At 39.5% G+C, this 12,957-nt stretch overlaps 1 protein-coding gene across 1 annotated transcript; it reads left to right on the top strand.

The window, feature by feature from the left end:
* The first annotated feature begins 7,527 nt into the window (after positions 1 to 7,527).
* LOC115684018 (uncharacterized) lies at positions 7,528 to 8,133 on the top strand. Its single transcript, XM_030608693.2, has one exon. The coding sequence runs from the start codon at positions 7,528 to 7,530 to the stop codon at positions 8,131 to 8,133; it is 606 nt and encodes a 201-aa protein (XP_030464553.2).
* The last annotated feature ends 4,824 nt before the right edge of the window (positions 8,134 to 12,957 follow it).

Genomic DNA, 12,957 nt, shown 5'->3' with positions numbered 1-12,957 from the left:
AAGTCTGTGCCTGTCAACATATCTAATTGGATCCACCTTCACTTAAAAGTTTAAGCCAATGAGATATGAGACAATTAGGATATATTTATCACTCCACACCACATCAATTCTCCGATTTGAGATTTCCTAACACAACTCACACGTTCATCTCGACATAAACATTTACGTGGATGATGAAACTATTTTTTTAGAAAAATAGTTTTCGAATTATTCATCTTCGTAGCTCTTTGGTTAACGTAAAAAATTCACGAAAACGGCGAGAGAGTCGAAACTCTTTATCTCCCGTAGCTCTCTAGTTCACGTTAAAAGTCCACGAAAGCATCAAGAGAGTCAAGCTCCTTCTCCACCTTAACTTTGCGATTCACGTTGAAGTTTGACGAAAGTGGTGAGAGAGTCGAAGTACTATATTTTTCGGAATCGCGAAGGTGAATGATCATGTTTTCTCTCTTTTACTAGAATTGGCATTCGCTTGCTGATCTACCTCGTCAATATTGCTGGTGCTCGTTTACATTTCTTGTATAATCAAGTTTGTGGTTTTGGAATGCTGCGATGAGCTTATTTGCTATTTAACATTTAGTTCGCACTACACTCCTAGATTGATTGATCGAGGTTATCTCCATTTGTGCATTTACGATTTCTTTAGCAGCGAATCATAAGATATTCTTATTATCTTCGATTGTACATTTTCGTGTTTATTTCACACTAATATGCCGTGTATACCAAAGAAAGAACAAGATAGGACATGAAAGTATCTTGCTTTATTAGTGCGATTCACCAAACAATATATAAAATATAACAAAAAATCTCGATTTCTTATCTTATCCTATTTAGTTTTATCCTAACTAAAAATCCAGACCACCAAACACAATCTAAGTTAATATAAAAATAAGTGATTTGCAAACTATCAAAAAAGTTGGAAATTTCATAGTAAGTCACCAATAAGTGAACTTCAAAAAAAGAAATCATTCGAAAGACATAGGGCAGAAATGTTTAAACCTAGAAATAGAGGTTGTCGCTCGTGGTCTTTTTCCTTTGCCGCGCCCTACTAGAGGTGTAAATGGTTCGGTTTGGTTCGGTTTTCTTGAAAAACCAAACCGAACCGAACCGAACCGTTAGGGGTGCACTCTTGAACCGAATCAAATCTCGCTCGAACCGAATATGAACCGAATCGAAAAATCGATTTGGTTCGGTTTGGTTCGGTTTTTTCTTCTTTTTTGTTTTTTTTTTTTTTGCTTTTTTTTTCACAGCTTGGTTTTCGGTTTTGGGGTCCTCTTCTTCCTCTTCCTCGTCTCCTTCGTCCTCTTCTCCTTCTTCTTCATCCATGGCCAATCTCTCTCCTCTTCTCCTTCTTCCTCATCCTCCTGCTCTTCATCTCTCCATCTCTCTCAACCCCACGAGAGCAATCACCCCACAGCCCCCAGCAGACCTTCATCATCCATGCCTCATCCTCCCACAAGCCCTCCCTCTTCTCCACCCACCACCACTGGTACTCCTCCCTCCTCCATTCCCTCCCACCCTCAGACCCTCCTTCCCGAGCCGCCGGCAGCTTCTCCGCCCGCCTCACAGCCCCCCAGGCCGAGGCCCTCCGCCGTGCCCCCGGGGTCCTCTCCGTCGTCCCAGACCGCATCCGTCACCTCCACACCACCCGGACCCCTCACTTCCTCGGCCTCACCGAGAGCACCGGCCTCTGGCCGAATTTTGAGAGAGGGATAGAGGAGAGAGAAAAGTGAGTGAGAGAAGAGTTGCGAAGATAGAGGAAGAGAGAGAAAAGGGAGAGCGAGAGAGAAAAGTGGGTGAGAGGACGGCTGCTGACAGCGAGACAAGAGAGAGTGAGGAGAGAGAGTGTACGCGAAAAGAAACAAGAAATACAAAGAAATCGAGATCCGATCCGAACCAAACCAAACCGAACTATCAACTAACTAAATTTTTTTACTTATTATCCGAACCGAAATAAATCGAAAATGCATGAATTTTCGGTTCGGTTCGATTCCGATTTCGATTCGGTTTTCGATTCGATTTTTTACACCCCTACCTAAAACCCTTAATATCCCGCTTTAATAATCTAATGAAACATTTTAACATGTCCGAAATCAAATGAGTAATTAAACGCTTAACTTGGATACAACAGATGTCGTATAACAATCACAGCTTCTAGATTCCTTGGAGGCTGCACCCGGTGAGTGGAGCTTTATCCAATTCACGTAAACCGATAGATTTAGTGAAGCCGAAAGCTTCGGATTTGTACTCGTTACAACGGGAAACAAACTAATGAATTTATAAACTATATGCTGCTAGCGGCTAACATCCAGATTGGATGAAGGAAAAACTATTATGCAACTGATTTTAAAACGAGACCAATCACAAATCAGAAAACGACAAATCCAAAAGGAAAAGTGCCCACAAGAATTTGTGCCAAAGTTAAAAATGTTTATACACGAAATCCAGTTTCTAGATTAACAGTATCATGGGTGATACTTCGATCAAATGCTTGAGTTTATCTATCATTGATAGAACCATGTGAGCATAGATATCATGTGCTCTAACAGTTGAGATTGACATATATAACTTCATTCGCTTCACTTAAAAAAGAGGGACGTGTTAATCACTCGAATCGCCGTTTGAATCGTCGTCTCTTATGACGATCCATTCTAACGTGTTGAGGAGTAAAGCATTTCGCTTGTCGACGTCACGTGTTTCTTACCTCGCACGCAACGTCTATGACTATGAGCATTTAAATCGCAACATTGTGTATGATTATTAGATCATGTATGCAATTATCATCTGCCCCAAAGTCTTTTCGTGTGATCGAATGTTCTTGGAAATAACAAAGGGAAATCGAAAAGGGTTGCTATCACAACAGGGTCCAACCCCTAAGTTGCTGAAATCAACATGCAAGCGTAACCATCCATTGAATTGAGAGGCCATCGCTCTTTATCTAACACTCGTCTTGATGTTATGAAACACATTCCCTCTCGAAGCAAAGTCAATTTCCTGGGGTCATCACTCGGGAAAAAAACCCTTCACAAAAAGAAGCACACAGTGCCTCAACACCTCAATTTTCTTCCTGGTCCTTTTCTGAATGATTTATAGCTAATTGTGACTAGACGTGTCTAACAAGTGGGTCAGGTCGGGTTTAGGAAAACTCATATCTAAACTGAGATGAGAGTACGGAATGAGTGAACACGAAATTAAGTGAGAGTTAAAGAGATGAGTTGAGTTTAATAAGTTGTAAACCCATTTACGACCTTCGCCCGTGAACTAATTGCGATTTAATCAGTCAAGTTCATTGTCTTTAGCCATAAATCATCTTCAAAATAATGTAACACGTTGAGCAATTCTAGTCACCGGAAACGTAACTAACATAAACTTCATCGTGGGACACCTAACCATGAGCATGAACCCCAAATTTCTAATGACCCCACAACCAAAATCTGAGAGGGCCAACTTATATATTTCATCATCGGACTTTAGAAATATAAATGTGCACCGTCCTTCCACTTAATAGCTCGAGTTTTTACGTTGGACCTTCTAACAAGGGGTATGAATCATTTGAGCAAACGCCAACGGTTCGCAGGACATGTCTACATATTAACGGAATTGTCGTACTGGTATCGTACGATGAACGGTTCGCGTAGCATGGCGTTATAGCACAAATCGCCAGCTTGACATCTCATCTTTATCTGGTGTTTCCCGTTCGTCTTGGTCAGTATGGTGAAGTCCACATCCTGCCTTTCACAAGTATGGGCCGGCTTGTGCGCGAGAAATACCCAAGACATAGATTCATTTGCATGTTAATTTGTTTCCTGATGGTTTGAATTTTCGGAAAAAAGCAACACGCCCGACACATATAATATTCACGGCTATGGTAACCGGTCAAATCATTTCTGTTCAGGTCGGTGTGAATTGGATCGTGGGGTTTTAACTGATGTTTTTGACCTACATGTTCATGAACGCAGAATTCGCAAGATTTCAAATGGGGCTGCTCTAGCAACTTACTTTCTATTCCTTTCTTGTCGGAGGACACAAACCGTGTGAAAATCGAGAAAACGTGCTTACCCCATTGGAAAAACCTGCGCACTGCTAAATTTCTAAGTGTGGAATCTGCTTCCGAAGTACTATGTACACATTTAGAATGATATCTTGGCCCTTTTAATGGCAAGTGGACTTACTTGCCATTAAAAGAGACCCTTTTGCTCATGACTTGACTTTTGTTGAGGTGGGACAAAACCAAAATGAACAAAGAGTAAGCTCATGTGCTCTTCAGTTCTCATTTAGAAAGGCGGGCCAAAGAGTTTTAGCTATCGCATGGATCGTACCCCAGCTGAGGAACTATCTCTTGACGTTACTGATCAATGCAATCATCGATACGCCTATCTGTCTCTTCAACTCATGATGCTATATTGTGCATGTAATATATATTGAGCAAATAAATATAGAGAGAGACTAATCGTGTGAACTATGACAAATGATGAGACTTAATCGTGGTTTTGGTCGTTTAACCCAGAGAAGGAAATTCTTCAGAGCCGGATTGGCAAGTATGCGATGAATTGCCATGAAAATCAAGCATAGCTTATTGTGAGACATATTGCTTGGGTATGGGACTAATACGAGCCTGAAATGTGTGGCCACGGGACACTTATAACTTGATGGCTTAAGCTTAAGGGTTAATAATGGTAACAAAGCCCGTTCAGACCTCATTTCATCTATCAAAAGAAACAAGTGTTCCTTCTATTAAGACAATACCCACCTGCAAGACATCAATTGTCTTTTGATTGTTTATTTGTTTGCACCTGAGAAACGATGTTATAGTCGCCAATTAACTGGATTAATACGGACACAAGTACATGTGCACTCACTACCTCAATACACTTAAAGATTCAACGTGACATCCGGAAATTTCGTAACAATAAGTAATTGACGTTGGAAATTTTCTATATTCGAAGATGATATTTGGATTATAAAGCTAAGTATTATTTAAGTTAATATTCGTGCGGACGCGTAAAAATCGTTGTTGGATTGTAAATCGCGAAGCGCGGATTCGGAAACGTAATCGCCCCGAGCTCGTCGTAATTAAAATCTTAAACGTTGTTGTGTGCGATAATCGTAGTGCGGTATTAATTAATTTACCGTTGTTTTGGGAATTTAGTAGGTATTATTATTATTGGTTAATTTTGGTTAACTAGTGTTAGTCTTTTATTCTAATTTGCCGTTAAGGAAAGGGGGGAGATATTCTCTCAAAATATCTCTTCTGGACTCTTCTTCTCTCACGTGACTATTGAAGGAAAGGTTGACCGAATGCCATTTGTCCCCTTGAGCTAGACACCTAAGCCTTGGGTAATCATTTTTCTTGGCCAATACTCCTACGATTAAGCCACTGATTTCTTCCACCTGGCCATGATGAAGAGATAAGATGCCACATGTGAATACAATGAATTTACCCACCCCTTCGTATACTTATCAGTTTTCATCTTCGTCTGGGTAATTACCGAAGACAATTTCACCCAAACCTACACTCTCTCCTTCATTTTCTACTCTCACCACCACCGATCCAAAAATCTGTGGAAGAGTTTTAACCTTTGGGGTGTTCAGATTCTGCACAAGATAAGTGAAAACTCTAGGTTTAAGCTAAGTAAATCTACTGACGCTTTTAACTTGGTTGCTTGAGAAAGGTTATTTTGATGTGCAATAGTGAGGTTGTGATGATGGTTGAATCTGTTTTGCTAGTTCTGTGCATGTTCAAATGGATGTGATTTGTTTCTTTAAAGTATGGTGAAAATCGACAAGTGAAACGATTAAATCTGATCGTGTAAGTATTATCTTTGAGGTGATTGTTGGATTCTTCTTATTGGTTTATGTATGTTTAAAAAGGGTAGAAAATCGTTTTACTGAAAGTAGAGTATATTATGTTTGTATGAATGATGATTCTGTATATCTTTGAAACTGCTTAGACTTTACTGTAAAAAATATGGTTATGTGTATTTGTTAAACTGTTCAGACTTTACCTTCAGACCTTACGCTCAGACTATACCTTCATACTTTACCGCTCAGACTTTACTTCAGAGTTTACCGCCCAGACTTTACTGCTCAAACTTTACCGTTCAAATTTTACCTTCAGACTTTAGCCTTGTGAGTCTGAACTTGCTTGTGAATCTGAATGTGCCTTTGAGTCTGAACTCGTTTCGAATGTGCGCTTTGAGTCTCGAACCCGCTAGTCCGAACCCGCTCGAGTCAGCTTGAGTCGAACCCGCTTCAATCTCGATCGCTTCGAAGTCTCGAACCCGCTTCCGAACCCGTAGTCCGAACTTGCTTCTGATGACTCGTATTTTCTTCTGATGACCGAATTTGCTTTTGAACCGGAAATTGCTTATGAATCGAGTTTGCTTCTGAGTTTGAAATGTATTGTTTCATATTTAATGTCTCGAATGATGCATTTCATGGCTTTAAAGTACAAAAACCGTGATGGCTCGGTATGGGACGGGCCAAAGCGGATTTATGCATGCAAATACTTGGTTGTTATGACTTGCATGAGAATAATATTAATTCTGTCGCCCATTTAGTGGTGTGTGACGATGCCTCGTGTGTCGTGATGCCCCGGGGAGTGTTTCGGGATGCCTCGGGAGTCGAGATGCCCCGTTGGTCGGGATGCCCCGGGAGTGTTCGGGAGGATGAAGTAATGAACCTAATCGCATGAGCATAAATGTTTTACATCATGCTTGCGTCTGAGTGAAAATATTATGATATGTTGCATTATTCAGATTTTGCGGCACATCCAAATGGAAAAGGTATAACTTGCATTCAAGTTCTATGCATATCGTTTGCTATGCATGCATATGTGTCTATACCAGTTGAAGTGGTAAGCTGATTTTCCTAACTTAAAACTAGAGATTTCATTTACTGGGTTTCGGCTCATCCCATTATTTTTCAAACATGTAAGAATGGACAATCTGCTACCAATGCTTGCTGGTTTTTCCCTAAATACTATGAATGCCAGGACGTTGATATGCTTATCCCGAGGGCGGATATAGTTTTTACTAGATGTATATCTACTATATGGGTAGATGTGGGATTTTGGTTGATATGAAGGTGACGACATCTACGACTCGTTGTAAAGTCTAATTTTGTGCGGGCCGTCTTTGGAGTAAATTGTAGCATAGAGATAGGCAACCTCGACCTACCCAGATGTTTGTTCTTTGTGATTTTATGATGTATTATCTGGACTTGTAATTCTCACAAGTGTTGTTAATGAGAAGCAATAGTATTTTTAACAAAACTTGTTCAGACTTTGACTTTCGCTGGCCATTTTTTTAATAATATTAATTGGTACGTGTTGCGCGTGATGTTCTGGGGCGTCACAGCCTGTTTGGTATTAGAGCAGGTTTTACCCATGGAGTGATAAGGTGCGGTTAGAATTTGGAGTAGTAGACTTGACTTAGATGGCGCGAGTGTAGAAAATCAAGTGCATGTATTTGCTCTTGATTGATTTTGCGCTTTAGTGGCTAAGTAAGCAATATATGTAGGTATTACAAGATGAGTTCGGATAGCAACGCAGAAAAGGATCCTCGATTGGAAGGAATCCTTCAAGTGCTTGCCAATGTCGAAAGTCTAATGGAGAAGCAGAAACTACAACGAGCTGCCTCTAGCTCTGGTAATGGCGAACGTCGTTTACAAGGTCTGATTGAACAATTTTTGAAGTTGAAACCACCCCGGTTTACTGGAACTAAAAATCCTGAAGAGGCAAAATCGTGGATAGATGAGATGGAGAAGATGGTCAATCTACTAGATTGTAATGACATCGACAAAATAGCCCTAGCTGAATATCAACTTCAAGAAAATGCCAGACACTGGTGGAAGGCCTCCAAGGAAACTATGATTTCAACTGACACTATCGTAACTTGGGATGGTTTTGTCAAGGCATTTTTCTGGAAATATTTCTCAGATTATGCCCGGGATAGGAAGGTAATGGAATTTATGCAACTCAAACAGAATGACCTAACTGTGGATCAGTATGAAGCCAAATTTACGGAACTTTCAAGGTTTGCCCACGAGTTGGTAGAAGATAGGGAAGACAAAGCCAAGAGATTTTGGGATGGCTTGAGATCAAATATTAGGAATAAGCTAGTGCCCTTAAACTAGAAAGATTATAATAAGTTGTACGAACACGCACGACTTGTGGAAAAAGATTTGGCGGAGTCAGCAGAGACAACACAGACTTCCCAGGCGCGACCTAATTGCCAAATTTTCCAACCTAATTTTCATCGTGACAAGAGACCTGTGCACACTAGGAAGAGGCCATTTGTTCCAAATAAAAGGAACAATGTTTGAGGTCTTGGATTCACACGGAACAAACGACCGACGATGCATATGCAGTCTCTTAATAATACATGTTGTACTTGCGGGAGGCAACATGGAAATACACCATGCATGGGTCTAAGGGTTTGTTATGAATGTAGACAGCGTGGCCACATATTAAGGGAATGTCCATTGGTACAATAGCCGCAACAACGAATTGTGCCCGCACTTCAGGTGCAGCAGCCACCACAAAACCAAAACCTGCTGCAAGAAAATTTCCAGAGGCCACTCGCTCAAGGAAGAGTTTATACAGTTACTCAGAAAGATGCCGAGGCTTCTAAAACCATTATATCAGGTATGCTCTCCGTGTGCAACTATGTGGATTGAAACCTAAGTTGCTTGAAACGCCTCTAAATGTCTCCACATCTTTAATGGACACTGTTATGTCTAACCTGACTTGTTTGGATTGTAAGATTTCGATAGGAGAATGAAGTCAGATGGTAGACTTGGTGGTGTTAGTTATGTATGATTTTGACATTATTATAAGGATGGATTGACTTCTTAAACAATGAGCCAATGTGGATTATCATGGGAAGGAAATTCAGTTTAACCCACCGGACCAACCTAGTTTTGAATTCTCTGGGAATGCAGTAAATCTATCTGTAATGCTTATTTCCGTACTCGAAGTGCATTAACTTTTGAATGATGATTGGTAATGACATCCAGCGGTAATAAGTGACCAGAAAAGAAGTTAAAGGTACAATTGCAGAAATTGCTTGATAGAGGATTTATTGGACCAAGTGATACCCCTTGGAGTGCGCCAGTGTTGCTTGTGAAGAAGAAGGATGGACTGTTATGTGTATGCTTTGACTATAGGCACTTGTAGATTATTCGATAAGTTATGATTTTTAGAATCTAAGAGATAATTTTTGGAGATATGAGGATGTTAGTATTGGTTGATTTGCATTGTGGCAATGATGGATTTTAGAGGTGTTAAGTTTGAATTTTAAGCTCATATGGTGTGTGATGTGGGTGTTTAGATGTTATTCGCCAAGAAAGTCTTAGAATGAAATAGAGGTGTTTTAATCATTGGTGGAATTAGATGGATTGGTTAAGACATGATATGTATAAAGTAAGTTATGATTTTAGAAACTAAGTTATGATCGATTGAGTTAGGTTGCGATCTCCTATTGGAAAAGGAGAATCTATATTAAAAATATTGATGTATTGCTGGAAGATACTTAGTTTGATAAATTCTGATCTTGGGAGTTATAGGCTTAAATTGTAACGTGTGGTGAAATTTCACTTGTGGTTTGTAGGTTGAGGTGATAGGCATGATCTTTATGATTGTAGGATGCAACTTGATTTTTTTAAACAGTTTTGAGGAATTAGAAAACATGAATTATACCCTCTTCAAAGAAAAGAGATGGATGCTTAAGATGTAATCTTAGAAGTGATAAGTTTAAATGATGATTCTTGAGGTATAGAACTTGAGGACCATTGAATGGAATATAGGTAAGTTTTTTTATCTTTGGGCGATCTGAGGAATTGAAGTTATTCAATTAGGTGTTGATCATTTAAGTGATAATATTCACATTAAGATTTGTGGAATTGAGGACGACCTATTATTCTGATGATTTGGAAGATAATAGTTACTCATGTCTAAGAGATGATCTTTTAAATAGTGATCAAAGACAAGTTCTTGTTTTGGTGGAATCAAACTCCATAGAGACAAATATGGAAATTGCTTAGGGAGATTTCTGATTCTGACTTTAGGAGAGATGTAAGTAACTCAACGAGTGTATTGGCTACTCTTAGAATTGAACCAGAGATTATGTAAATGATTAGGATAACGCAACAATCAGATCCTAAGATTTCAAGGATTTGCAAACCAGTAGTAGAAGGTAGAAAGATCAGATTTTCAAGTGTCCGAGGATGAAAAAGTAAGGTTTCATGGGCTTATTTGCGAAGCTAAAGAGGAAGGACTTAAGAACGAGATGTTGTCAGAAGCACATCGAAACAATTACAGTGTACATCCAGGAAATATGAAAATGTATCAGAATCTCTGCCAACACTATTGGTGGAATGGAATAAATGTTGATATCGCCGAACATGCCCGAAATGTTTGACATGTCAACAAGTGAAAGTAGAACTCCTATTTGTTGAAGTGAAGTCGGCGAAAAGAAATTAACGGGACCGGAGTTAACACGAATCACTTCAGATACTGTAAAAGTGAATTGGAATTGACTTAAAACTGCCCAAGAGAGTTATGCGGATAAACGTCAAAGACCATTGGAATTCAACATTGGTGAATATGTATTTTTGAAAGTATCACCGATAAAAGGAGTATTGCAATTTGGAAAGAAAGGCAAGCTAAGTCTAAGGATTATAGGGCCTTTATAAATTCTTGAGTAGATCGGTGACTTGACCTACCGTTTAGCCCTACCACCCGGACTTTTCAATATTCACGATGTTTTCCATGTATCTATATTAAGGAAATATGAACCGGACACTACTCATGTATTGTATTTTGAGACGATCGAGGTAGACGAAAGAATAAATTATGTGGAGAAACCAGTATAGAGTAGATCGGTGACTTGACCTACCGTTTAGCCCTACCACCCAGACTTTTCAATATTCACGATGTTTTCCATGTATCTATATTAAGGAAATATGAACCAGACACTACTCATGTATTGTATTTTGAGACGATCGAGGTAGACGAAAGAATAAATTATGTGGAGAAACCAGTATAGATCTTGGATCGAAAAGAACAAGTTCTGAGAAACAAGACCATTCAGTTGGTCAAGGTCTTGTGGCAATATCATGACATGGAAGAAGCAACATGGAAAAGTGAAGAGGATATGTGACACAAATATCCACATCTTTTTGAGAGATCATGTACCTTTGAATTTCGAGGACGAAATTACTTAAGGGGGGAAGAGTTGTGACATCCGGAAATTTCGTAACAATAAGTAATTGACGTTGGGAATTTTCTATGTTCGAAGATGATATTTGGATTATAAAGCTAAGTATTATTTAAGTTAATATTCGTGCGGACGCGTAAAAATCGTTGTTGGATTGTAAATCGCGAAGCGCGGATTCGGAAACGTAATCGCCCCGAGCTCGTCGTAATTAAAATCTTAAACGTTGTTGTGTGCGATAATCGTAGTGCGGTATTAATTAATTTACCGTTGTTTTGGGAATTTAGTAGGTATTATTATTATTGGTTAATTTTGGTTAAGTAGTGTTAGTCTTTTATTTTAATTTGCCGTTAAGGAAAGGGGGGAGATATTCTCTCAAAATATCTCTTCTAGACTCTTCTTCTCTCACGTGACTATTGAAGGAAAGGTTGACCGAATGCCATTTGTCCCCTTGAGCTAGACACCTAAGCCTTGGGTAATCATTTTCCTTGGCCAATACTCCTACGATTAAGCCACTGATTTCTTCCACCTGGCCATGATGAAGAGATAAGGTGCCACATGTGAATACAATGAATTTACCCACCCCTTCGTATACTTATCAGTTTTCATCTTCGTCTGGGTAATTACCGAAGACAATTTCACCCAAACCTACACTCTCTCCTTCATTTTCTACTCTCACCACCACCGATCCAAAAATCTGTGGAAGAGTTTTAACCTTTGGGGTGTTCAGATTCTGCACAAGGTAAATGAAAACTCTAGGTTTAAGCTAAGTAAATCTACTGACGCTTTTAACTTGGTTGCTTGAAAAAGGTTATTTTGATGTGCAATAGTGAGGTTGTGATGATAGTTGAATCTGTTTTGCTAGTTCTGTGCATGTTTAAATGGATGTGATTTGTTTCCTTAAAGTATGGTGAAAATCGGCAAGTGAAACGATTAAATCTGATCGTGTAAGTATTATCTTTGAGGTGATTGTTGGATTCTTCTTATTGGTTTATGTATGTTTAAAAAGGGTAGAAAATCGTTTTACTGAAAGTAGAGTATATTATGTGAGTATGAATGATGAGTCTGTATATCTTTGAAACTGCTTAGACTTTACTGTAAAAAATCTGGTTATGTGTATTTTTTAAACTGTTCAGACTTTACCTTCAGACCTTACGCTCAGACTTTACCTTCATACTTTACCACTCAGACTTTACTTCAGAGTTTACCGCCCAGACTTTACTGCTCAGACTTTACCGTTCAAATTTTACCTTCAGACTTTAGCCTTGTGAGTCTGAACTTGCTTCTGAATCTGAATGTGCCTTTGAGTCTGAACCCGCTTGTGAGTCTGAACCCGCTTCTGAGTCTGAATTCGCTTCTGAGTCTGAACCCGCTTCTGAGTCTGAACTTGCTTCTGATGACTCGTATTTTCTTCTGATGACCGAATTTGCTTTTGAACCCGAAATTGTTTATGAATTGAGTTTGCTTCTGAGTTTGAAATGTATTGTTTCGTATTTAATGTCTCGAATGATGCATTTCATGGCTTTAAAGTACAAAAACCGTGATGGCTCGGTATGGGACGGGCCAAAGCGGATTTATGCATGCAAATACTTGGTTGTCATGACTTGCATGAGAATAATATTAATTCCGTCGCCCATTTAGTGGTGTGTGACGATGCCCCGTGTGTCGGGATGCCTCGTAGGTCAGGATGCCCCGGGGAGTGTTTCAAGATGCCTCGGGAGTCGAGATGCCCCGTTGGTCGGGA

The sequence above is a fragment of the Syzygium oleosum genome, unplaced genomic scaffold (assembly GCF_021117445.2).
Source record: "Syzygium oleosum isolate NSW1041296 unplaced genomic scaffold, Sole_v2.1 Sole_v2.23, whole genome shotgun sequence".
NCBI classification, from domain to species: Eukaryota; Viridiplantae; Streptophyta; class Magnoliopsida; order Myrtales; family Myrtaceae; genus Syzygium; species Syzygium oleosum.
The sequence above is the reverse complement of the archived record's forward strand: the minus strand, read 5'-3'. Positions and strand labels throughout refer to the sequence as shown.

Bases quoted from the DNA above. Each gene is read 5' to 3' on its own strand.
- LOC115684018 (XM_030608693.2), top strand. From the start codon at position 7,528: ATGAGTTCGGATAGCAACGCAGAAAAGGATCCTCGATTGGAAGGAATC.